At 43.9% G+C, this 26,808-nt stretch overlaps 1 protein-coding gene across 1 annotated transcript in view; it reads right to left on the reverse strand.

Moving 5' to 3' along the window:
• LOC126236430 (lysosomal acid glucosylceramidase-like) overlaps window positions 1-26,808 on the reverse strand; it is a 190,983-nt gene that overhangs the window by 60,493 nt on the left and 103,682 nt on the right. Inside the window, exons 4-5 of the mRNA XM_049945732.1 lie at window positions 19,966-20,128; window positions 3,386-3,546 (exon numbers count right to left, since the gene is read on the reverse strand). Of these exons, the coding sequence (XP_049801689.1) occupies window positions 3,386-3,546; window positions 19,966-20,128 (324 nt within the window). The remainder of the gene's footprint in view (window positions 1-3,385; window positions 3,547-19,965; window positions 20,129-26,808) is intronic.

Genomic DNA, 26,808 nt, shown 5'->3' on the forward strand with positions numbered 1-26,808 from the left:
CTTGGTCAAAATATAAGAACAGTGAATACCACGTCCAATAAAATCTAACATCAATACATTCGCAATCAGCGTCCCCTGAGAGATAAATGTGTTGCCTCTGGTGTATATAAGCTCGAGTGCTGTGAACGTCAAGCAGCTGATATTGGAGAGACGGGAAGGGCTTTTAAAATTACGTTCAGGAGCATTTACCCACTAAGAAGGGGCAGCTTAATCATAATTTCGACTTCGCTGAGCACCTTAAATCAAGTGGCTACCAGCCAGCTACGCTCGGAAACTTAAGAATTTTACACTACGCTCCAAAACGAAAGAGGCTCTATCTGGTTGAAGAAACTGAAATTGTTAAACGTCACACGCTAAGAAGGATACGTTTCCTCAGTAATCAGTTATCAAGCAAAGAATCAGATTTTGTATGATTTTATGTTTCCCATTTTAAACAATTTACATTACTGGCCATTAAAATTGCTACACCAAGAAGAAATGCAGATGATAAACGACAAATATATTATACTAGAACTGACATGTGATTACATTTTCACTCAATTTGGGTGCATAGATCCTGAGAAATCAGTACCCATAACAACCACGTCTGGCCGTAATAACGGGCATTGAGTCAAACAGAGCTTGGATGGCGTATACAGGTACAGCTGCCCATGCGGCTTCAACACGATACCACAATTCATCAAGAGCAGTGACTGGCGTATTGTGACGAGCCAGTTTCTCGGCCACCATTGACCAGACCTTTTCAGTTGGTGAGAGATCTAAAGAATGTGCTGGCCAGGGCATCAGTCGAACATTTTCTGTATCCAGAAAGGCCCGTACAGGACCTGCAATATGCGTTCGTGCATTATCCTGATGAAATGTAAGGTTTCGCAGGGATCGAGTGAAGGGTAGAGCCACGGGTCGTAACACATCTGAAATGTAACGACCACTGTTCAAAGTGCCGTCAATGCGAACAAGAGGTGAACGAGGCGTGTAACCAATGGCACCCCATACCATCACGCCGGGGTGATATGCCAGTATGGCGATGACGTATACACGCTTCCAATGTGCGTTCACCGCGATGTCGCCAAACACGGATGCGACCCTCATGATGCTGTAAACAGAACCTGGATTCATCCGAAAAAATGGCGTTTTGCCACACGTGCACCGAGGTTCGTCGTTGAGTACTCCATCGCAGGCGCTCCTGTTTGTGATGCAGCGTCAAGGGTAACCGCAGCCATGATCTCCGAGCTGATAGTCCATGCTGCTGCAAACGTCGTCGAACTGTTCGTGCAGATGGTTGTTGTCTTGCAAACGTCCCCATCTGTTGATTCAGGGATCGAGGCGTGGCTGCACGATCCGTTACAGCCATGTGGATAAGATGCCTCCTGTCATCTCGACTGCTAGTGATACGAGGCCGTTGGGATCCAGCATGGCGTTCCGTATTACCCTCCTGAACCAACCGATTCCATATTCTGCTAACAGTCACTGAATCTCGACCAACGCGAGCAACAATGTCGCGATACGATAAACCGCAATCGCGATAGGCTACAATCCGACCTTTATGAAAGTCGGAAACGTGATGGTACGCATTTCTCCTCCTTACACGAGGCATCACAACAACGTTTCACCAGGCGACGCCGGTCAACTGCTGTTTGTGTATGAGAAATCGGTTGGAAACTTTCCTCATGTTAGCACGTTGTAGGTGTCGCCACAGGCGCCAACCTTTTGTGAATGCTCTGAAAAGCTAATCATTTGCATATCACAGCATCTTCTTCCTGTCGGTTAAATTTCGCGTCTGTAGCACGTAATCTTCGTGGTGTAACAATTTTAATAGCCAGTAGTGCATTTGTTTTTAGGTTTTTATTACCGGAGCCTTGGTCGCTTGTCACTTAAATGTGGTTATATTTTGTCTTTTCCCTGTTGTTATCGTTTAGCCATATATTTGTAGTATAAACTTTATTTCATTGATCCACATATTTTATTTCGTAACCCTTTTACGCTGCTTTTGAGAGTAAGGGTTTTCAATGTTTCTGTGTATAGCTTTCGATCTGGCATGTCCATCGTTGTGTGTATTCCCATATGATCTATTATGTTTTATTCATTTCTTAATTTATCCATTACTATTTGATTTTACGTTGTTATCACACTGTACAGCCGACGGCAGATCCACTTGGTGCTGTCATTACCACACCTCAAAATTTGGCATCTGCTCCTGTCATTCCTATGAATGCGTTATGTGAATATGAAGGGGTCTCTAGGGCGGCTGTAGTGTACGGCAGTTTACAGTTCGTGTGAGGTCTTGTTCTGCTCTGGTATGGCTGTCGTCGCCTCCATGAGGTTGCGTTTTAGTACGTTTTAGGCGGTATGAATTCTTGAGGGGTTGACAGTAAATTTCAGATTTTTTATCATAACCTGACGAGGCCCTATGCAGACGAAACGCGTCGTTTTTTAGTTAATGAAGAACATTCTGCAACCTACCACCGTTTTCTTAAATAGTTGCAATAGAAGGTTGCAGTACCATCTCGCCAAGATGAAACTGAATAATTTTCAACAAAGTACTTTGAAATATAAATGATTATCTTGTATTGAGTTTAGGGCACTGTTACCGTATTCTCACTCAAACAGTGACAAGAATATGATGTCCACAGGTGGATTGATACCTAAAACGATCATGCCTGGATTAGAGGCGGAGAATATTTTCGAACCAGTCCCCACGTAATTGCTCTTGTCCCATTGTCTTGTATTATTCCATCAATAATCGCCCGTCAATGTTTCCCACCAGTCCCGTAGACCTATATCCATCGTATTATGCAGAAAAAATGGTTCAAATGGCTCTGAGCACTATGGGACTCAACTGCTGTGGTCATAAGTCCCACAGAACTTAGAACTACTTAAACCTAACTAACCTAAGGACAGCACACAACACCCAGCCATCACGAGGCAGAGAAAATCCCTGACCCCGCCGGGAATCGAACCCGGGAACCCGGGCGTGGGAAGCGAGAACGCTATATGCAGAAAACCTGACTCATCCAACACTGGAGTCGCAATCGGGAGGGAGATGGTTCAGAATCGCTTTTTTCTAGTTTTTTATGATTTTCCTAAATCCACCAGGTAAATGCCGGGATGATTCCTTCGTAATGATACGGCCGATATGCCTCCCGCTCCTTGACGCGATACGAGCTTGTGCTTCGTCTCTAATGACCTCGTTGTCGACGGGACGTTAAACTTAATCTTCCTTCCTTCAACTAATCACAAAGTATTATCCGTTGATAAACAGCCCAATGAGATTTCTGTGCCAGGAGTTGAACATAACAGCGTGTCTCGACAGTTTAATTAAAGCGCACACTTTGGTTACTGTTGTTTGGCTGCAGTGTATGCACTGATGTATCTTGCTGGATCTTACTTGACGAAGTAGTCGGCCCAGGCCTGGTAGTATCTGGGCTGTAGCCACGTGATGCCGGTCGTCCCATTGGAGGCCTTCATCCAGTGTGGGGCCGTCCAGGGCGCCGCGTGTATCTTCAGCCTCTCGTCGCTGAGGCTCTGCGCCCAGAGCAGAAGCGGAATCTGCGAACAGAAATCACTACTACTACCACTACTACTACTGCTACTGCTAGGTTATTGTGTCCGACAGTTTAGTTTTAGCCCAGAAGCAAACCGTCCTGACCACACGACACGTTAGCTCTATTAACCATCATACCCTAGGCATTCTACCACTGACTTCGAAATACATCTGCTCACTTGTGAGATGTGGTTGACAGCACAACAACAGGAACAGCAGCATTTTCTCAAAGAAATCAAGACAGACGAACGACCTTCATGGAGACGTATCTTTGTTAAATGCTGTCAGCGAACGTGTCCTCCATTGTCCACCACTTTTTTCTTTCAACGCAAATTAAGCTGGGTGGTTATAAACTGGGGATATTCTACATCAGGTTCTCTTGTTAAAAACATTGTGTTCTCCACGGGAACACTTAAGGTCCTTGTTATAAATTAGTTGCAGTAAACTGAAAAAGAAGGAAAACTAAACTACCACTGTTCGTGTATGATCTTAGATCGTCTTAATTATATTACCTTAATTCCGGCAGATTGAAACAACTAAGAAATTAGGAAAACGCTATTTATGGATTAATATGTCAGATACTATAGGTTCTACCACTGCAGTTCAAATATTTCTTAAGAAAATTTGAAAGAAAACTAATCATATAATGAGGGTCACCTAAAATAGCCATACTACTTGCAAATCAACATAGTTTGGGGCGACAAGTTCTAGCGGCTGCGGGTTCTTTTGATTCTCCGTTCCCGCTAACGTCCGTGATAAATCTTCCTTGTCACCCATTCAACCGGGGCCAGCGCCATTCTTACGTGAGTAACTAGAAAATCGTCAGAAATTACCTGCTCTCTGCTAGCCACTTGGTGGCATCTCCGTTACTATCATAGCAGTTACTAAAAAAGAATCATTTTTTTCAGTATCTTAAAGACGATCTCAATTACAGTGTTTATTATAGTGAGCAACCATTGTGTGTTGAATTAACAAGAACACACGCATACTTTAATAATGCGCGTTGATTAAGATCTTTCTACGCATACAAGCCGTTTACAAAAGTCCCCTCACAGTCCATTTTACCTTTTATAATGGAAATGTAATGGTTCGTTAGTTTAACACAACTAATCGCAACTATGACATGTAGTTTGTATATAACTTTGCTCACCATACGTTATCTGATCCAAGGTATCCAGATACTCCTATGAACCAAAGTGTCCAGATACTCCTATGGAATGCGAAATTGACCACTAGATATCACGGCAGGCGGCCGCACCAGTATAGAAACGGAATCAGTAACAGCAGAATTGGTCGGTCGGGTGAGGTCAGTGACTTTGAACGTGGACTTGTCATTGGGTGACACCTGAGTAACAAATCAGCCAGGGATATTTCCACCCCTCTAAGGCTGCCCAACTAGACTCTGGATGATGTGACTGTCAAGCAGAAATTCCAAGGGACAACCACAGCCAAATAAAGCCCAGAAAGAACTCATTCACTAACAGGCAACGATCATCGAACATCGTCGAGGCTGGCTGTAAGAATTCGCTTGAGACCAGCGGAACGAGTAACTCGTAAGTTCCAAAGTGCTTTTGTAGTGATGAATCGCGCTATGCTCTGTGACAGTCCGATGGACAGTTTGGTGAACGCCTGGAGAATGTTAGCTGCCATCATGTGTAGTGCGAACACTGAAGTACAGAGAAGTATGGGGCTGTTTTTCCTGTTTATGGTCTGGTCCCCTAACTGCACTTAAGGAAACGCTACTAAGAAAGGAATGTGAACACGTTTCAAACCATTGTGTACTGCGTACAGCTAAGTTCTGTTGCACAGCAGAGTAGTATATTTGGTGCAGCCAGAAAATTAATAAAGGTCTTTCCTGGCAGCGTCAGAGGCAGAGCAGAACGGATTAATAAACAGGCGAAATTATAGCGAGAAAGAACCGCCAGTCTTTCAGCAGCAAACACGGAAGCTATTCTGAAACCCTGAATGAATTAAGCATTTGAGCCAGCAACGTAGCAGACTGACACCATGGTGACAGAGGAATATCGTGATAATTGCGACTGTTGTTGGACACGAGAGTAACTACTCAGAATACTGACACAGCAGAAAAAGCGCCTGAAAGGTGAAGTTGCGAAATCCTGAAGCGACCGAGAGAGCAGATGAAACGAGAAAAGCAGACCAAATTATTTCGTTCCTAACTCACTGTAAGGGAGCACATGAGCCAAACCTGTATGAATACTGTTTTGGTGGAGTTCTGTTCAGTTTGTAGATCTTCGGTCTGGAGGTGAGGCCTAAGTTTGTTGATCCTCTGCTCATCTAGTTGCCTTCGATCTTCCATGGAGCAGCAGTATCTGTTGGAAGGGTTGTGGCCATCACCATCTGGAGGGTCTTCTCTCTTCTTAAGTTGCCAATCCTAAGATTGATTTGCAGCAGCTCTCCATTCAGTGCGATTGTCGGCCAGCCTCTTCAATTCCGTGAAACTTCCGCATCCTAGGTCCTGCATTATCTGGCTTATGTACTTTCTTCTAGATCTGCCTCTTGCCCTTTTGCCCTCCACAAGGCCTTCCGTTATAGTATGGAGAAGACTTTCATGTCTCAGAATGTGTCCCATCCATATACCTCTCCTCTTCTTGACCGTCTTCCAAAGAACTGGAACTTCCTCCGCTCTCTGCAGGACTTCTTCATTTGTCATCCTGGCCGTCCATGGAATTTTTAACATCCTTCACAGACACCACATTTCGAATCCTTCAGTCCTTCTTCTTTCGTCCTCTCCAAGTGTCCAGGTTTCGCTGCCGTAGAGAAGCACACTCCCAACAAAGGTCTTTATTAACCGCTTCCTTAACGACAGACTTATCATATTTGATGTGAGGAGTCCTTTCCTTTTATAGAATGCAATCTTTGCCTGATTTATTCTACTTATTACATCTTTCCTACTACGACCATCTGATGTTATTCTGCTTCCCAAGTAGACAAAGTCTTGTATTTCTTTCAGCTTCTCTCCATTCAGCCTTATATTCGTAATTGCTTGATTATTTTGTTTGCTTGCAACTAAGATTTTTGTTTTTGACTTATTAATTTTCATGTTGTACCGTGTAGCAAGAGTGTTTTCCATTTCCTCCAACACTACTTGTAATTCTTCCTCATTTTCCGCTAGGACAGCAATGTCATCCGCAAAATGCAGCATATCAACTATTTTTCCCTGGATCCTGATTCCATTAGCTTGTCCTAACTTTTCTCTGACCTCGTCCATTGCTTTCTGTATGTACATATTAAAGAGGACAGGGGAGAGTGCACATCCCTGTCTCACACCCTGTTTAATTTTTGCTTGTTGTTGATGTTCCCCACATCTCACTATTGCCACCTCTTCTTTGTATATGTTCCATACCGTTCTCCTGTCCTTGTACTTAGCTCCAGTTTCCCTCAATATCTGGAGGGTCTTCTGTATGTACAATTAAGAGGACCTGGGAGCACATCGTCATCGATCACTCTGTTGGCGTGCCACTGCTGTCATTCACATCCGTTCTTGTAGCAGACTTTGCTAGCGCCAGTCTCTCTCTCCTGACAAGAGGCCACAGCACTTCTCTGCATTGTTTCAAGTACTTCAAACACAGCAGGTAGACACTTCCCTGTATACAGTCTACAACATGGTCATAGGTGCACTGGCCATCTTCTCTGGAAAGCTGTTGGCTACGTTGAGCAGTGTAGATGGCGACACTTGCTGACTGTGCGGGGCAATGGCCTCGTGATGACAATGAAGCTCACTTTGCCGACTCTGCCACTACCACTGGGGCCTTATGGCCCACACCCTGGCCAGCACATACTGGACAGGCATTTACGTTTTGCATTCCCGAAAGCGCTGCCTGCCTGAACGTCGATACGCCATTGTATTTTGTGAAAGATAAAGTTTAATATTGTAGTACTGTTTTAATAACACCTTGGGTTTCAGGTAGGCAGCCAATGTACCCACATTCCTTGGGTGGTCAACTGGCGACGTCCTGACGTCGACCTGATCTACAGCCACCATCCACTGTACCGTCCTACTCCCCAGAGCGCAACATTTGGCGTCAGAAGTTTTGTTGTAAGAAGGCAAGCGACCTTAGAAATGTGTGCCTGACTCCATTGTCGCAACTGCTGCCTCACCTACCAGCCCAGCACTATCAGTTGCTGAGTGCATCTTTGTCTATATTTCGTTTTGTGTGTAGCAGCCATGGATGTTAGGAGAGTCATTCACCAAAGTATGAAAGCGACTTTTGTAAGACCGCAAGAGACTGCTGTCTATCACAATTCAAGAATGTGGTACATATGGTCTATTAGATGCCAAAATTGTAATTTACCTGGTTATGTGTTTCCATGCATGAAGGCTGTACTAATTAAGTGTGATACCTGTAGAATGGTTCGCCATAAAACATAGCAGTGTGTTGAATCTCGATGGGTCATGACAGGTCGTAAAGGTTAATTTTCTAGTGTCTCTCTCTGCACACTTGCAGCTATAGTCCCTCATTATTGGTGTATTTTTCAAATGGAGACTAAACAAATGGCATATATACGTGCGGCAACGATGAACGAAGCAATTGGGTGTTGAAGGGGAGAGTAGCCGCGTTCTTAAAAAGCAACGCTGAGTGGCAGAAGCAGATAGACACCTTAACAGCCAGTAGTGCTCAAGTTCAAACCGAGTCAGTAGAGGCACAAATCTTGTGGAATGTAAATATCCCTTCTGTAGACATTGTAGCAGCTCGTCTAACGGCTTTTTTCGAGAAATACAACCGAGAATGTGCCTATATTTATTAATAATTTGAAGGCTGCCGCAAAATTAGGTCATTGGACGGTGGGACATGCTTGCGCATGCTATAGTTACGGTTGGGTGGTGACGTGAAAGCGTATGTCACGTACCATCAAGGATTAAATAAAATGCGGACTTTTGAACAGCTTTGTCAGTGGTACTGAGAGCAGAACAGTACGGAGCTTTTTACAAGACAGTTTAATGATCTGCCACAAAAGTACAATAAATCAGTCCAAGCATTTTCAGATCGGATTAGAAAAATTAGCGCGCTAACCTATGAACTGATGCACCACGTGGGAACAAGTAGAGTTATTCTGCAGGAGACATAAATCAGGGCATAGATGTTTTTTGTGAAGACGTCGATTTGGAATAAGGAGAATGGTTAGAATGGAAAACATGGGTGATTTAGCCGCTGCTATCAACTCAGCTAGAGGTAAATGACATTGCCACCTAAGGATGAAATGACTGAAGTGCATTTTCCTTGGCGATAAAATCTTATAGCTGTGGACGTATGGGCCACGTTAAGAAGCAATGCCGCCAACCCCGTGTTACAAATGCGGAGAAGTGGGGCACTGAGAGCATCATGTTCGAAGTAGGAAACAGGATAGACAGCATCAGGACAATCATTTGTTAAACGACAAGACCTAGGTCATCGGATAGCGTTCCCAGGAAAACAAACTGAAAAATTTATGCAGAGACGGAACACTGCTCGTTGGACACACTGAATGGGACGCAATCGCAATTTTTGGCAGACACAAGGGGATAATGTGTCGGTCGTTATTCTGGAATTCTTAGGTAGGAAGAGTCGCAAATCGCCACTGTGTATGTTACATTGGATAGGTGATAATGACGTGACGCAACTGGGGAAAATACCGCTCAATTTTAGCACTGGAACACGAAGATTTCAGGAGTATATGGAGGTGTTACCACATGCCGGTGTGAGGTACTGTGCTATGCTTGGATTTGACTTTCTGGACAAACATCAAGCACAAATTGATCTTTTTCAGTATACAGTTGAGCCCAGAGTTGCATTGTTTTCACTACTGCAAGTGTCAGAACACCACAATGATCACCAGCTGTGTATGTAGTACCAAATAAACTGCAGATGTGTGCACTGAAAATCAATTCGAGCGATAAAGTGCCGAGAGGTTCAGGACAGTTAGTCTAGCTGAATGTGAGTACTGACCTGCCAAGCGAACGGTTATGTGTAGTAGAGCCACTGGAAGGCAATAATGAGTTGGATCAGTCGCATTGTGTTGTGTGTAGGAAGGTAATAAGTGCATGGGAAACACACTGCTAGAAAAAATGCAACATCCCCAAGGACTGGATTCAGTGGCAGCAGTATATAATATACGCATACTGGCGGATTGTAGTGTTAGTGGTCCATTTGTCACGGTCATCACGGATCAGATGTTACTCAAGACGTCTGCCTGAGTACACTCTCTTTTGACTCTGCCAGCAATAACTGCGCTGAGTTTAGATGTGAATAGCGTTTGCACAAATAATTTCAGAATACAATCATGCCCCACCGATTAGTATGACCTCCTGTTGAACAGCTTCATCCACTTGAATGGGGTCGCATTGTGGACCTGCAGGAAGTAGGATTGATGAGTAGATGGAGTGTTCCACTTGTTGGGCACATTACATAGTTGGTGTGTCGGTGCTTTTGACGGTGATCTGTTGAACATTACCACACCTGTAGATCAGATTCTGGATGTCCGCATAGTAAAGACACATTGAACCGTGGATTTACTTTCAAAATCTTTTCTTAAAGAACTTACTTTATTTACTAGCGATTCATCAAAAACATTAACACATTTAATCACACTATGTGAGCGTGGAAATAGTTGCCAGTGGGTAACTGATGAAAACAAATTTCTTTCAACAAATGGAAATTTTATTCCTAAAAACCCTTTTTAAAAAAAGAACAGATTTAAAAATTATAATCAGAAAACACCCTCTAAATGTCAAGTTACAATTTATTCAGAGGCAAAAATAACTTTTTTTTTTTTTTTTTTTTTTTTTGACGGTATGAGCTTTCAGACTGAGAACCTTGCCGCTCCCTTTGAACACGGGCGTAGTCACGACCGCTCACAACAACCTCTGAAAGACTACACTGGTGCAAATCTCCAACACACCAGATTACTTTAAACTAAGAATTTTAACAACTCGCACAAACACGTAAACTATGCACCCCGTAGGAGGGATGGAAATGGTACAAAACACTCACATAAAAAAGTTTTCTTGCCACCGAAAGTACAACTTGTTTTTAAAAGAAAACTCTTACGGTGGAAGGGTGGCAACTTTATGTATTAAAATGACCATTTACATAAAATATACAAACATGCCCTTCATTACACATATACCGCCTCTCAAGATGATAGGCAAGATAAAAACATATTTCAGGAATTCGGCCTTTACACCTTAAGCAATTAATTCGTTAACACCGAATCCGACAAACATGACAAAAAAATGCCTCTGAGCACTATGGGACTTAACTGCTGAGGTCATAAGTCCCCTAGAACTTAGAAGTACTTAAACCTAACTACCCTAAGGACATCACACACATCCATTCCAGAGGCAGGATTCGAACCTGCGACCGTAGCGGTCGCGCCGTTCCAGAGTGTAGCGCCTAGAACCGCTCGGCCACACCGTCCGGCACAAACATGACAGAGGCAGCTATTAACGTATGGCAGATTGACAGGGGGATTACTGAACAACCCGAACCGCAGATTGCTCTAACCCGCCCCTACTTCACAAGGTCAAAACGGACCACCCAATTCATAAATACCCACCTTCCTGCGGGTGGGCAAACGGAGAAGAATGGTGGGATGACCCCAAAACAAAGCGGCTGGAGACCTCACCAAGAAAAGAAGTAGAATTTAACAAGTAAATGAAACAACATATCTCCAGTCAATTAACTTCTAATTAACTGCGATTTCTGGCGAAGACCTGGCGCAGCACCCCCAACGGTCTCCCGAACCCTCCGCTGCCAGCCGCTCCAGTGGACGCAGGAAGGCGCGCCGATCTCCCGTCCCTCGGCGTCGCAGCTAGCCCCGGCCGGCCCGATGTCGTGGTTTGACTCCTGTTGCTCTCGTGTCGACTGCGAAGCCACTACCCCTTTCTATACGGCGCGACCCACTGGACTCACGTGGAGACCTCCCATGCGCCAACGCTCAATGCGGCAAATCAACTTGTGTCTCAGTGCGCGACCGACCAACCGATCGATCCAACCGCCAATGACCGTTGCCCGAGCAACTCGAGCAGACTGGAGGCCTAACGTACAGACTCAGATGCAGAAACTCAGCCCCGACCGGGCGGCCACTAGCTGAGTTCTGTTACTGGCGGAGTGGCAAGACTCTCATTTTATGGCTTTAAAGTTTAATCCAAACGACAGACATACTAGCACTCCGACGACAGACAGACACTAACTGCCGCACAAATGCGAACGAGAGACAGACCAGCAACTGGTGACGCGAGACTGACCCAGCCTCACTCCGACTGACCAACTGCCACTGTCGATTATAATAGCACCACTTGAAAGCACGTGAACGGGCAACCTTTCCCTTTTTCCACCAGAGCGAGACACCAAAGCTGCGATTGCCACAGCGGCGCCACCGCCAGAAACGGAGGGCGACTGCTTCACACTACGCGCTGCGGCGCGCTCTTCAAAACAGCAAATTTTACCACGGCCCATACATGTCATTAACAATGCATTGTGTGAGCAGTGGAGGCTGACCGAACGTCATGCAGGACGAAATCTGGGCACACGTAGCACCTGCTGTATTCTCAGGGACCAACGTGAACCGCCTGCTAGAGCAAGCTTAAGAACACATGTCCCTCTGACCAGGCTACCGCTGACAGTGTGACACTACCAAGCACGGTTACCCTGGTGTCATGAAGAAGTTGACTGGAGAGTGGAATGGCACTCTGTTATCTTCAGTGATGGCTTGTTATAGAATGTAGTCACGCACAACACACAGGTCCTACTCAAGCTTCATAGCGTCGAATACCATCAGCTACAACTCGCGGTCACTTTTGGTGTTTCTGAAGGGTAAAATAACCAGAACCTGCTACATTGCACCGGCTGCTTACTCTGTGCTACTGCCGATTCTATTGCCTTTGCTTTTTCAGCAGTGTCCGTCCTCACAAGGCTGCTGCAACGCGATGTGACCCACAATATCATCAGCTCTCTCACCAGCTCGATACGTATAGGACATGAAGAAGCAGGAACAGAAGGTGCAAGATGCTTGGACCAATCTATCTCAGGAAGCCATTCAACAATTTTATGATCACTTTATCATGGGGAGAATACAGGCATGTGTTGTCGCCAGAGGGGGTACACTGTGTATTGGTGTGAGTGTTTTATCACCCTTTACTGAGACATGTTTTTCGTTTGGTCTGAATTTGTTATTGTATACTCTTACCTCGATGAACTACCTGCCATCTCACTTGTCAATGAAATGACCTTGTACTTGATGATGTTTCATTTATGTTTCTGGAAATGTAGATGGTGATTATATGATTCCATTGAGCATGGACAATTTTGTCATGGATGAGGTAGGCCTGCCATTGTGTTTACTAGTTGCCAGCTTATATATCCTACAAGGGGATCATCTGGATAGGTTAAGTGAAGACCTTTGCTACAAGCAAACCGCCAGTGCATCTGGATTGGTGAAGCATTTGGAACGAAGAGATAAAGCAGTAATGAAAACTGTGTTACTATTTTATACGTTTCTCTTTAATGTTGGTGATCCATTACCAACGATGCTAGTGACATGACACAGAATACCAACAAGAAACAGCTCCAGTATACAGGGAACCGTAGAGAGTCCCAAGCAACCTGCAAGCCCACCATTTGGCTAATGGCATTACTGAACATAATTATAGCCCACGGGTCGCATCGATCGTAATTGTTCCCAAAAAATCACCAAATGTTACCAGAAAGAATAGATTTTGCTGTGATTACAGCTTTCTGAATACAAGAACTATCAGCTATTCGCATCCTATAGCAAACACAATAGAGAGGTTAAACATCTTTGGTTAGAGTAAATATTTTTTTACAATGGTTTTAAAAAGTTTCCATCACCAATACTGCAAGTATTACTGGAAGACCGTCGTCTGCAGTCTCGTGGGGTCATTTCCAATATCATAGAATGCCGTTTGGTCTCAAAAATGCGCCAACCACATTCCAAAGGTTGTTGGATAGCATACTCAGATGATTAAAATCTGAAACGTTGCATGGTTTATGTCAATTACATAACAGCGTTTTACAAAAACATGGAGGAATATGTACAACAATTGGAGGAGGTGGATTCCCAGCATGCTGAATTAATTTTAGGACAGACACCTCTTTTAAGCAGTTCGATATAGGAACAGCTGAAGCGGCAAGATTTAATTTTTATTTGATTGATGACTAGTGTCATCTCACCTGAACCCATTTTCAGATCATCCAGACAGACTTACACGTTTTTCTATCACTGTTCATCGTTAAAATTGATTTTGTTACATACATAGGTATAATCTTGACATGGTTAATTTGCTATTTCAGAAAATACCGTTTTCTCTGTCTGAGTGATCTGAAAATGGGTTCAGGTAAGACGACACTAGTCATCAATTAAATAAAAAGTGGATCTTGCAACTCTGGTTGTTGAAACTGTACCAAACGGGTGGGAGGAAGTATTCAAGCGGCTACATACAGCACATTTGACTCTGAGTGGGGATAAATGTCACGTTGCAGCGACAGAGGTGAATTACCTGGGACTTGTAATTAGTCAGGAATGTGTGTTAAAGCCGAACCACATTTAATTTCTGCAGTACGTGATTTCTTACAGGCACAGATAGTCTTTGTTATTAGTATCATAAAAATCATTATAGATTTTATTGAAACTGCTGAGCTGTTTACTCGTTTGTTAAAGATAATGGTCTACTGACTGTCAATATTTGATAAAATAAAACAGGAATTAATGTCTAGTATGGTATTGGTGTTTCCGAATTTTGAAAAAGAGTTTATATTATCGAGTTTATTTTATCATGCAATACAAGTAATTTGGCGATCGGATGTATTCTCAGATAAGGAGTGGGCAAGAAGCACCTGCTGCCATATGCATTAAGACAATTTGATAAAGCCGAGCCACATTTTGCTACCGGAAAAAGAGGTGTTGGCTGTCATGTATAGCATTACACATAACCACTGTTACCTCTGCGCAAAACAACTTAAGGCACTAGCCGACAATCTGCACTGAAATGTTTACTGGGATTGAAAGAGCGTCCAGTAGATTCACACATTCGACTCTGAAACTAAGTCTGAAAACGAGATATAATGTATAGCAAAACACGAGTTTTATTCAATCTGTAGCAATCCTGCCGAGAGGGGAGGTGAATGTCCGTCGACCCTCTGCTGCCTAGTCGCCTTTGATCTTCCATGGAACAGCAAGTCGGACCTGGAGAAACTCGGTTGCTGTGGGCCACAGCGCTGCCTACCGAGTCAAGACCGATGGTGAGCCGTGGCCATCACACCCTGGCAGGCTTCCTCACGGCCCATCTAGCCTTGTCTTGGATCAGATTGTCATCCGTTATTGTGGGGGCGAGCCACTGCTCCCGCTCGCCTCTTTTTCTGTAGCAGACTTGGATGGTGCCAGTCTCTATCTCTCCTGACGAGAGGGAATGGCACTGGGAAGCTGTTGGCCGCCTTGTGCAGTGTGAATGGCGAACTGTGTGGCTATGTGCTGATCCCTGGTCAGTATGTACCAGATGGGCACTTACGGCTTGCGTCCCGCCAGTGCTGACTGCCCGAATATCAATACGACAACTGCTGTATTTTCTGGACAGTGAATGTTTAATAACGTAATACAAATTTAATAGTGCGTTTGGGCGTACCTGCATACATTGCGTGGTCAACAGTCGACTTTCTGTCCCTGAAGACCATCCGTGCGGTAGCGTTCTCGCTTCCCACGCCCGGGTTCCCGGGTTCGATTCCCGGCGGGGTCAGGGATTTTCTCTGCCTCGTGATGGCTGGGTGTTGTGTGATGTCCTTCGGTTAGTTAGGTTTAAGTAGTTCTAAGTTCTAGGGGACTGATGACCATAGATGTTAAGTCCCATAGTGCTCAGAGCCATTTGAACCATTTGAACCAAGACCATCCAACATATTTTGTTCCACTACCAGGACGCTACAGGTCATAGGAGATGATTGTATCATCATGAGAATGCACTCTGCCATGCAATGGTTTGTGGACCATAACGTTACTGAAATGGCCTGGTCTGTTTGGAGTCCCGACCTGAACCCAGTAGAGTACTTTTGTGGTTGGTTATAACACAGACTTTGCACCAGACTTCAGCGTCCATCACTACCTGCTCTGGTTCAGACAAAGAGACACCTCATCCACTCACATCTACAAACATCACTATTTTGATCATGACTGACATTTTCCGTCTTTGCACTTGTGGGGAAATTGGTTTCCCGGAACACATCCTTGTGAAACGCCTTAGATTCAAGCACTTACATAATATCATAGACACATAACAGAGACAACACTATTTGATGCATTGATAAACCACCGATACAATAACAAAGTTGAACGCAATCGCCAACAACATCTCAAAAAGCAGAACATGACATGCACAAGCAGACTCATTGATACAGAATAGCGCACAAGACGAAGACAGGCCGACACCGTGAGCTAGAGTATCTCCAGTACTGACTACGACGTTAGTGACAATGACAACACTGACATAACATAGACAAAAAGCACATGAAACATTCATAACTACTCACGAGAATACTAGTCAAAGATTGCTATTTATATTTCATTATGAATGAATCTAATTAATTATATCTTATTATGAATGAATCTAATTAAAAGTAGGAGTAATTACAATAGTCTGTGGATACATATTGTTGTAGAATCCATGCTAAATCTGTGCTCAACATTGTAAAGTAGTTACATAAATAAACGCATCGTTGTAAATGTAATAATATGAATGCAATATAAACTTAGTATAAAGAAGCTAGCAAAATCAAGGAGTGTAAATACACAACAGGTGCAGATCATGCATATTAAGCAATTGTAGAAAAATTAATAAGTTCACTACTCAAGAAGCCGGCCGAAGTGGTCGTGCGGTTAAAGGCGCTGCAGTCTGGAACCGCAGGACCGCTACGGTCGCAGGTTCGAATCCTGCCTCGGGCATGGATGTTTGTGATGTCCTTAGGTTAGTTAGGTTTAACTAGTTCTAAGTTCTAGGGGACTAATAACCTCAGCAGTTGAGTCCCATAGTGCTCAGAGCCATTTTTTTTAACTACTCAAGAAATTCTAGTTTTATTCTACAAAAATGTATTTACGACATTAATAACAGACTAGTGGTGGCTTGTTATATCTCCTACAGCTATGCAGGAACATCATATAACTTAACTGGGTTACATTGAGGCAGCCGGCCGAAGTGGCCGAGGGGTTCTAGGCGCTACAGTCTGGAACCGCTTGACCGCTACGGTCGCAGGTTCGAATCCTGCCTCGGGCATGGATGTGTGTGGTGTCCGTAGGTTAGTTAGGTTTAAGTAATTCTAAGTTCTAGGGGACTGATGACCTCAGAAGTTAAGTCCCATAGTGCTCAGAGCCATTTGAACCATTTGAACATTGAGGCAGGATATTGTTCCAGAGGCATGCAGAATTTGTTTACTAACCAACAAAGTGGTAGTAGTTGGTATGTAACCTAACAAACACCAAAGCACATAGCATTCTAACAAACAACACCGACATAGATTAGATCCACACGGACTGAGCGATCGAGTTTTGCTAAAAAGGGATGTTCAAGTAGTTAACACTAAACTGGGTAGCATCACACGTGCACATTGGGCTAGAAGATTAATATCAAGTCCCATTCGCCAGCTGATGTTGGTGAAGTGAGATCTACACTATGTGATTAAAAGTATCCGGACACATGGCTGAAAATGACTTGCAAGTTCGTGGCTCCCTCCATCGGTAATGCTGGAATTCAATATGGTGTTTGTTGTGGCGTAACAAGCTAGTCACGCCACACTGAGGAGGAAGCCGAAAGGCACGCGTACACACACGCCGACTGGCGTCAAGTCTGGAACAGGATACGTATTGAATACTATAAAGAAAATACGTATCTTTGGAATATACTTAACTTTTAATCAATCCTTGTGATACATCTCTCTTGACTATACAAATGAGACTCGTAAGATACATGCACTGTGACAATTGGCGCCTTGCTAAGTCGTAGCCATTAACTTAGCTGAAGGCTATTCTAACTGTCTCTCGGCAAATGAGAGCAAAGGCTTCGTCAGTATAGTCGCTAGCAACGTCGCCGTACAACTGGGGCGAGTTCTCGTCCGTCTCTCGAGACCTGCCGTGTGGTGGCGCTCGGTCTGCGATCACACAGTGGCGACACGCGGGTCCGACATGTACTAATGGACCGCGGCCGATTTAAGCTACCACCTAGCAAGTGTGGTGTCTAGCGGTGACACCACAGTGTTGGCGCACCCTTAGCCTTGATGACAGATTCCACTCTCGCAGGCATACGTTCAATCAGACGCTGGAAGGTTTCGCGAAGAACGGCAGCCCATTCTTCACGGAGTGCTGCACTGTGGAGAGGTATCGATGTCGGTGGGTGAGGCGTGGCACGAGGTCGGCGTTCCAAAACATCCCAAAGGTGTTCTATAGGGTTCAGGTCAGGACTCTGTGCAGGCCAGTCCATCACAGGGATGTTATTGTCGTGTAACCACTCCACCACAGGCCATGTATTATGAACAGGTGCTCGATCGTGTTGAAAGATGCAATCGCTATCCCCGAATTGCTCTTCAGCAGTAGGAAGCAAGAAGGTGCTTAAAACATCAATCTAGGCCTCTGCTGTGACAGTGCCACGCAAAACAACAAGGGATGCAAGCCACCTCCATGAAAAACACGTCCACACCATAACGCCACTGCTTCCGAATTTTGCTGTTGGCACTACACACGCTGGCAGATGACGTTCACCGGGCATTTGAAATACCCACACCCTGCCATCCGATCGCCACATTGTGTACGCTCCTTACACCAAGTGAGGCGTCGTTTGGCATTTACAGGCGTAATGTGAGGGTTATGAGCAGCCGCTCGACCATGAAATCCAAGTTTTCTCACCTCCCGACTATCTGTCATAGTACTTGCAGTGGATCCTGATGCAGTTTGGAATTCCTGAGTGATGGTCTGGATAGGTGTCTGCCTATTATACATTATGACCCTCTTCAACTGTCGGCGGTCTCTGTCAGTCAAAAGACGAGGTGGGCCTATACGCTTTTGTGCTGTATGTGTCCCTACACATTTCTACTTCACCATCACATCGGAAATAGTGTACCTAGGGATATTTAGGAGTGTGAAAAACTCGCGTACAGACGTATGACACAAGTGACAACATTTATGTTCAAACGTTAATTTCTCATGGTGATTCCTAATTTTTATTCAGTCCCAGTAGACAGTCGTTTTTCTTCCTCTCCATTGCTGAGTGGCACAGGGAAGCGAATGAGTAGCTGCGGTACGAGGGGTACTCTCTGCTATGCACCGCGTGGTGGCTTGTGGGGTATGTATTCTAAATGTAATTGTACACCTCTTGTGGACACCTCAGACCCCTCAGATCAGCCTTTGTGAGATATTCTGCAGGACAAGCTGCGCTTTTACGCACGTTTACCACTTCAAAGGGTAATTTTCTAAACTGCGACCTTTTTGGAAGAGGAATGGATATGTACGTCTCTGTTTTACATGATATACACTTAAGCTATAAATTTCCTTTACTTTACGTGTATGGCCACAAATTTTTTTCATCACACTACCGGTTTCGGTCTATAATGACAATCTTCACATCGGTCGTATAAAAAGATGCCTAATGTATTGGAGCCATTATTTGACGATGCCACTATGTACGAATATACTGGAAACATAGTGGCATCGTCAAATAATGGCTTCAGTATATTAGGACATGTTGTCAAAAAACAGATGTGAAGATGGGCATTACAGACCTAAACCGGTAGTTTGTTGGAAAAAAATTGTGACCATACACATGAAATAAAAAAAATTTATTCTATATTCGGGTCTGTTCAATTCGCGACCATGTCGCAGCTTGTGGATACATTTATGCTTCGCACTTCGAATAGGAGTTATGATTCATGCAAAAGGAGGCCCAACAGCGTGCAAATAAAAATGATCTCTCAGGTATTTGCATTATTTAATTCAGTCCTTACCATCTTTTCTGTGGTATGGCATTTGTATTCAGTGCAATATACCTCAATTTTTTCGTGGAGGAATATGCCAAGTAGCTAATATAATTGCGATGACAGGCCTTCACTCCCGCCATACGTGGGAAGTAGTGAATTTCTAATACCACTCGCAAATAACTGTAAAAAGAGGTCTGCTTACATTCCGAAAAATAAAGTGATTCCAGTTATTGGGTTAAGCATCGGCTGTTGACACAAGTTCATAATATCAAAAGAAACAAAAACGTTTTATTTCATCTTTTTCACAGTATCAATGATTTCATTTTGTTTTTAAATTTCGTACGGTAAGAGATATAATGAGTTGATGTAGGAACAGATATCGATACAATATCCGCTGATAATGGGTGCTACTGAGGTCGCTTTCTCTGATGTATAAAGGAGGGACATAAGCCAATGAATTACCTTGTACTCGATGTCTTCCGGCTGGAGAGTAAAGTTCTTCAGAGACGGGTCAGGCTCCTCGCTGTCGTCGTACGTGTATCCGCGAGTCGAGAAGTCAGTGGCGCCCATGGGTAGGCGCACCAGCGAGTACTGCGAACTGCCGTCGCTTCTTCCGAAGTAGCTCCTGCAACACAGCGCCGCCTGTCAACACATCCGCCAGCAGACCGACCCTCCCATCGATGTATTGTACCACGTGACTGGCGGTAAAGCAGAGTACGAATGGCAAGTAGTGTTAAAAATATCCAGTCACCAGCCCTCTTACACAACCCACATGGGAAACTACCAATAAACATAAACTCTACACATAACTACGTAGGATATCGCAGCCAGTGTCAAGTAACTAACATTCATTCATGTAAGTTGTAGATTGAAGTGGGAGAAAGGAAAAGAAAGAAAAGGAACTATTGATGTCCACTACATCGGGACTTTGAATCAGTGGTGACGACCAGGATTCGAACCCGAAATGTTCTGCTTCTTAGACAGTTGCACCAGACAGACACAGCATTTACAGCAATTGCATGGACTTTCTCGGCCCGCCTCCAGGCCGACACACACTCGCACCCATTCCTTCCTATCCGCAGTCGCGGCCCATGCCCATCGTGCTCGCTGCTTTGAGACTCCCACAGGTCAAATGTAATGGTGTGTCTGCACCGAAGGTGTTGGATTCATTGCCCATCGAGGCGAAACAATTGTATGAACGTGTGGTGTCTTTTTTTTTCAGACTTATCTGTAACGACAGACACCGTGCATTCATATCAAATTCTTTTGTGGGTTTTACCACACTATTGTATAAAATAATTTATAAACTATTTCGGCAGTATTACAATGGCCTTTCTCAGGGCAACATTGGTTTTACAGGACGAAAGATGCCGTAATTTAATGCTATTAGTCGCTGTCAGTATCTCATATTTCTGGAACTTTATTGTCTGTACACTGTAATAGGCTACTCACGACGAGAGGAAGAGCGTTCGAAGGAGGTTATTCGTGGACTTTGCGGCTTGTCGATGATTGGTGTCTGCAAATCAGCGCTTAGCTTCTGTAGGAATGTTTTACTCCTGATGTGCGCGGAAATACACCGAGAGTTGCTCTGTAGATTTCAGGCTGTTGCGTCCATGCCCTGTGAGACTTCTGCCCTGGGACCACTCACAGCCCATAGAACTGTGTTAGTCGGCAGCCAGAACCCCATAATTTTGTATCCATCCTCGCTAATAATGTTGTGAGGCTGTTTAAGAATTTATGTAATCTCTTTTATTTTGTGTTGGCAAGTCCACGACTATTAGGCCAGATCACGAGCTTCTTGGAACATGATAGGTTGTTCACACTCACGATGGTGGCCTGCCATTGCGAATTCGTCGCACATAGCCTTCATGTTCTGCTACTCGTGTGCTGACTGGTCTCCACACATCACCTACATACGCAGCTCTCCACTCACAAAATAGCACATAAACTCCAGGAGATATTTAGGTTGTTCACTGCATTTCTGATGGAACCTATTATGATGTGGATCCTGCAGTTGGTGTATAAAATTAATTTCAAACCTCATCGGCAAAGGACGTTGCCAAGTCATTCACTGAGCTTCTTTGCCTTGCCTTCTTGTTTTGCGTAAATCGTGCTGTCCTTGGCTGCCTTTATTATAATGTAGTTATCAAAAATGTGTGGTGTAGCTCGCTCAATTCTTCTGTGATATTAGCATCACGTCTCTGAGAGATACAGGCATCCAGCTTATGTTGTTGTTGTTGTTGTGGTCTTCAGTCCTGAGACTGGTTTGATGCAGCTCTCCATGCTACGCTATCCTATGCAAGCTTCTTCATCTCCCAGTACCTACTGCAACCTACATCCTTCTGAACCTGCTTGGTGTATTCATCTCTTGGTCTCCCTCTACGATTTTTACCCTCCACGCAGCCCTCCAATACTAAATTGGTGATCCCTTGATGCCTTAGAACATGTCCTACCAACTGGTCCCTTCTTCTTGTCAAGTTGTGCCACAAACTCCTCTTCTCCCCAGTCTTATTCAATACCTCCTCATTAGTTATGTGATCTACCCATCTAATCTTCAGCATTCTTTTGTAGCACCACATTTCGAAAGCTTCTATTCTCTTCTTGTCTAAATTATTTATCGTCCATGTTTCACTTCCATACATGGCTACACTCAATACAAATACTTTCTTTCAGAAACGACTTCCTGACATTTAAATCTATACTCGATGTTAACAAATTTCTCTTCTTCAGAAACGATTTCCTTGCCATTGCCAGTCTACATTTTATATCCTCTCTACTTCGACCACCAGCAGTTATTTTGCTCCCCAAATAGCAAAACTCCTTTACTACTTTAAGTCTCTCATTTCCTAATCTAATTCCCTCAGCATCATCCGACTTAATTCGGCTACATTCCATTATCCTCGTTTTGCTTTAGTTGATGTTCATCTTATATCCTCCCTTCAAGACACTATCCATTCCGTTCAACTGCTCTTCCTACAGAACACAATACTTCTGAGCTGGGTGGTCGTGGTGGTGGTGGTTCTCCGCATTCAAGTACCGATCTGTGTGGGTTGGCTTCCGGTGAATTTTGTGTCCCAGTTTGCCACTGACTGTTCCATATAGCTCCACATCCAAAAATGGTAACCCGATATTGTTTTCAGTTTGGGCATGAACTGTATGTACAGGCTGTTAGAGTGCTGAAAAAGGTTTCCTAACTCCGCTTCCCAATGTGGCCATATAACGAATGTGTCGTCCACATGCCATAGCTAACACTGGGGCCATAACGGTGCAAAAACTAGGGCCGTTTGATCCAAAGCTTCCTTGAAGGTGTCCGCAGTGACTGGGGAGTGGGGCAGCCATTTACACTCCATCTAATTGATTATAATGTTTTCCCCACCAGCTGACGTACGTTGCTGACAGACATAGGGGCACCACATCACTGATATCAGATGAGATCTGCTATTGTAGGATGCTAATGGTCTCCTCTATAGGCATGTTGATGAAGAGAGACTTAATGTAAAAAATAACCATAATTTCAGTTGCCAGTGTCACCATTTGCTTAATGATTTGTAAAAAGTGGGTAGAATCCTTCGTGTAAGGGTTTGTTTGTTCCACAAGGTGCTGTAATTTCAGTGATAGATGTTTCGCTATGTAGCAAGTAGGTGAGTCGATTTTGTTCACTATAGGCATAGCGGAAAATCTTCCTTATGCAGTTAACATAGACCATAAATTCTGCGAGGTACAGGAATTTTAATAATGACTTTCTTGGCTGCATGAGGATCAGTGCTAGAGTCCTTTACGAGAGCCTTCGTATTCTCAACTATCATTGGAGTCAGATCACTCTTCTCACTTCTTAGTTAGAATTTTAATCACCTTGATACCGTCCATGGAAACCTATGTAATTATGTCAGTGATCTGTAATGGCAGGAAATTTATCAACACATACTGAATTGCACATAAGGTATTGCAGAGGAAGAAGCAAGTGAAACTGCTGAATGGTCTGGTGTCCCTCAAGAGCTGTCGAGATCACTATGTCGTCTGAAATTCATCAGGACACGGCCACAAATTGGTACTAGAAAAGATAGAACGGTTTACTATCGTGTCAGTCACGCTTCACTGAGGGAAAGGATACAAAAACTCCAGAGCCTCGTAGATTGCAATAACAACCAAATGTGCAGCATCATAGTTATCAACGAATGACCGAGATAACAACAGAATAAATTACAACCAAGCCTGCGTGGAAAAACGTGTTATCAGCAGTCGGCAGAAAAAGTTTTAGGACCTTTCAGGAAGCGAACGACTTACTTAGCCAAGTCTGGATACAGCCCGTTCAATGGTAAACATCACGACGAAAATCATCAGTGAGGCGGTGACGTCAGTTCTGTCCAAACGGTTAAACTTTGCAGTTACGGCCACAGAAATTCCTAGACATCAGATCATTCAATCTCTGAAGATGTCACTCCATCAAGTACCACAAGTGGAAGCAGAAAACGTAGGGCAGGAACGACAAAATCTTACAAGAAGCAGAGCCACTCCGACATAATATTAGACACGAAGGAAGACAGACCTAAAACATCTCAGGAATGACATTGTGGCCCTACATGCAGGCAAAAGAAACGCTACGGTTGTGATGACACCTCTGAATGTGAAAAGAAAATGGACGAGCTGCTGAGCGATCCAATTTACAGAGAACTAAGGAGTTATTCGACAGCAAGATTAGTCAAAAATACGAAGCATCTCATAAACGACTCGAAATTGATCCTGGCACAGCCAAGTGATTCATCATCAAATTTCCTGTACCTCCTAGAATTTATGGAATTCCTAAATCCAATAAAAAGGGTTTTCTACTAAGGTCTATTGTGAACGGAATAGATTCACCTACCTATTACTTAGCGAAACATCTGCCACCTAAATCACGTCACCCCGTGGGACAAACCGAATTGTGGACAAGCTATCGTACTCGAGAAAGCCAGTGTACTGGCAGAAGAGTCGTGGACGCCCTAGCACAAAATACGAGAAGCGACTGAAATTACTAAGCAGCCTGACGACATTAATAGAGAGGGTAGCTACAAACTGCTGACCTTTTACGGCAGCCATCTACCACAGTCGAGAGGCTGCGAGTGGTCGCTGGCCAAAGGCCTCACAGGGCACGGACGCGACAGCATAAACAAACAGCTGTAGCGGAACTTTTAGTGTATTTCCACCCACACCAGGTAGAAAATCTGCGAAGCACTGATTTGCAGTTGCCAATCGTGGACAAGACGGACAGTCTATGAACGGCCTCCTTTCTACCCTCTCATCACGATGCGCCTATCTAGAGTCAATAAAGTTCCAGGCGTAAGACGTATTGACACCGACTTGTCTCCACTAAATAGGGGCAAGTTTCCTACAGCAAAACCAGTCTTACCCTGAGGAGGGCCGTTGTCATATGGTCGAAACGTCGTTTTTATTGTTTGCTAGCGAACCCGGCTATGATTCGCAAATACTAAATCTGTATAGGAATTAAATATACATCCTAAATTCCTTACCCCCCCCCCTCTCTCCATCCTCTCTGTCCATCTTCTCGTCCTCCCTCTCTCTCCGCACATCTCCTCCTCCTCCTCCTCCTCCTCCTCCTCCGCCCATGTCAGAGCATAACCTCTTCCTTCCTCTCTGTTCTTCTCTTCCTCCCTCCTCCCTTCCGCGTGATTCTTCAGTAGAGCATCGTGTAAAAATTTGTTGTAAAGAGATCAACAACTTTACGAAATTTTCAGTAATAATATTTCCCTTTTATATATTACATACATATTTATATATTATATAGGTTACTGTCAAACTAATTTTTTTTGTTATGAAACCATGTGACAGCAGAACTGTCAAACTGAACACAACAATTTTTATTTTCTTTTTCGTATGAAATATGCCGTTACCATGTACAATTACGAACACTACAAAGACAAAAATCAACCAAATCCGTCGAGCCATTCTTAATTGATGATATTTCATATATGCGGCAAATGATGTTAATTTTCGACTTTTCCATTTGATTTTCAAACAATTTTCTTTCGTACAAACGTTGTCCTAATAGCAACGAATACAACTCCCCCCCCCAAAAAAAAAAAATCAACAATCAATCACATCGCTGAATGACGATCTTTCATACATGCGGCAATTGATTTTTATTTACATAAAACATTTTATACAGTGAAGCGGTACAACAGCCAGAAGAATTTTAACCATCCATAAACTCTAAATTCTAGCAGCCTGTCTGCCAGCTCGACCTTACCCCGCAGCCCTGTTGCGACCTCCGCCTAATGCGGCTGAGTGCTTCACTTTTCTGCCCTCTCGGTAAGGTAAATTCTTGTCGGTTCTTTTGATCGAACTGAAAATTTCCCTATATCACTGTTGTACAGTCGTTAAGAAATTGAACTCCCACGTTGGACAGAAAGAATTAAAATTCCCTCCAAGCCACGCAGATTGAAATTTTATAGTTTTAGGTTTTGTCCATGAACCATGGACCTTGCCGTTGGTGGGGAGGCTTGCGTGCCTCAGCGATACAGATGGCCGTACCGTAGGTGCAACCACAACGGAGGGGTATCTGTTGAGAGGCCAGACAAACATGTGGTTCCTGAAGAGGGGCAGCAGCCTTTTCAGTAGTTGCAGGGGCAACAGTCTGGATGATTGACTGATCTGGCCTTGTAACATTAACCAAAACGGCCTTGCTGTGCTGGTACTGCGAACGGCTGAAAGCAAGGGGAAACTACAGCCGTAATTTTTCCCGAGGACATGCAGCTCTACTGTATGATTAAATGATGATGGCGTCCTCTTGGGTAAAATATTCCGGAGGTAAAATAGTCCCCCATTCGGATCTCCGGGCGGGGACTACTCAAGAGAACGTCGTTATCAGGAGAAAGAATCTGGCGTTCTACGGATCGGAGCGTGGAATGTCAGATCACTTAATCGGGCAGGTAGGTTAGAAAATTTGAAAAGAGAAATGGATAGGTTAAAGTTAGATATAGTGGGAATTAGTGAAGTTCGGTGGCAGGAGGAACAAGACTTTTGGTCAGGTGATTACAGGGTTATAAATACAAAATCAAATAGGGGTAATGCAGGAGTAGGTTTAATAATGAATAAAAAAATAGGAGTGCGGGTTAGCTACTACAAACAGCATAGTGAACGCATTATTGTGGCCAAGATAGACACAAAGCCCATGCCTACTACAGTAGTACAAGTTTATATGCCAACTAGCTCTGCAGATGATGAAGAAATAGATGAAATGTATGACGAGATAAAAGAAATTATTCAGGTAGTGAAAGGAGACGAAAATTTAATAGTCATGGGTGACTG

The sequence above is a fragment of the Schistocerca nitens genome, chromosome 2 (genome assembly GCF_023898315.1).
Source record: "Schistocerca nitens isolate TAMUIC-IGC-003100 chromosome 2, iqSchNite1.1, whole genome shotgun sequence".
NCBI lineage: Eukaryota > Metazoa > Arthropoda > Insecta > Orthoptera > Acrididae > Schistocerca > Schistocerca nitens.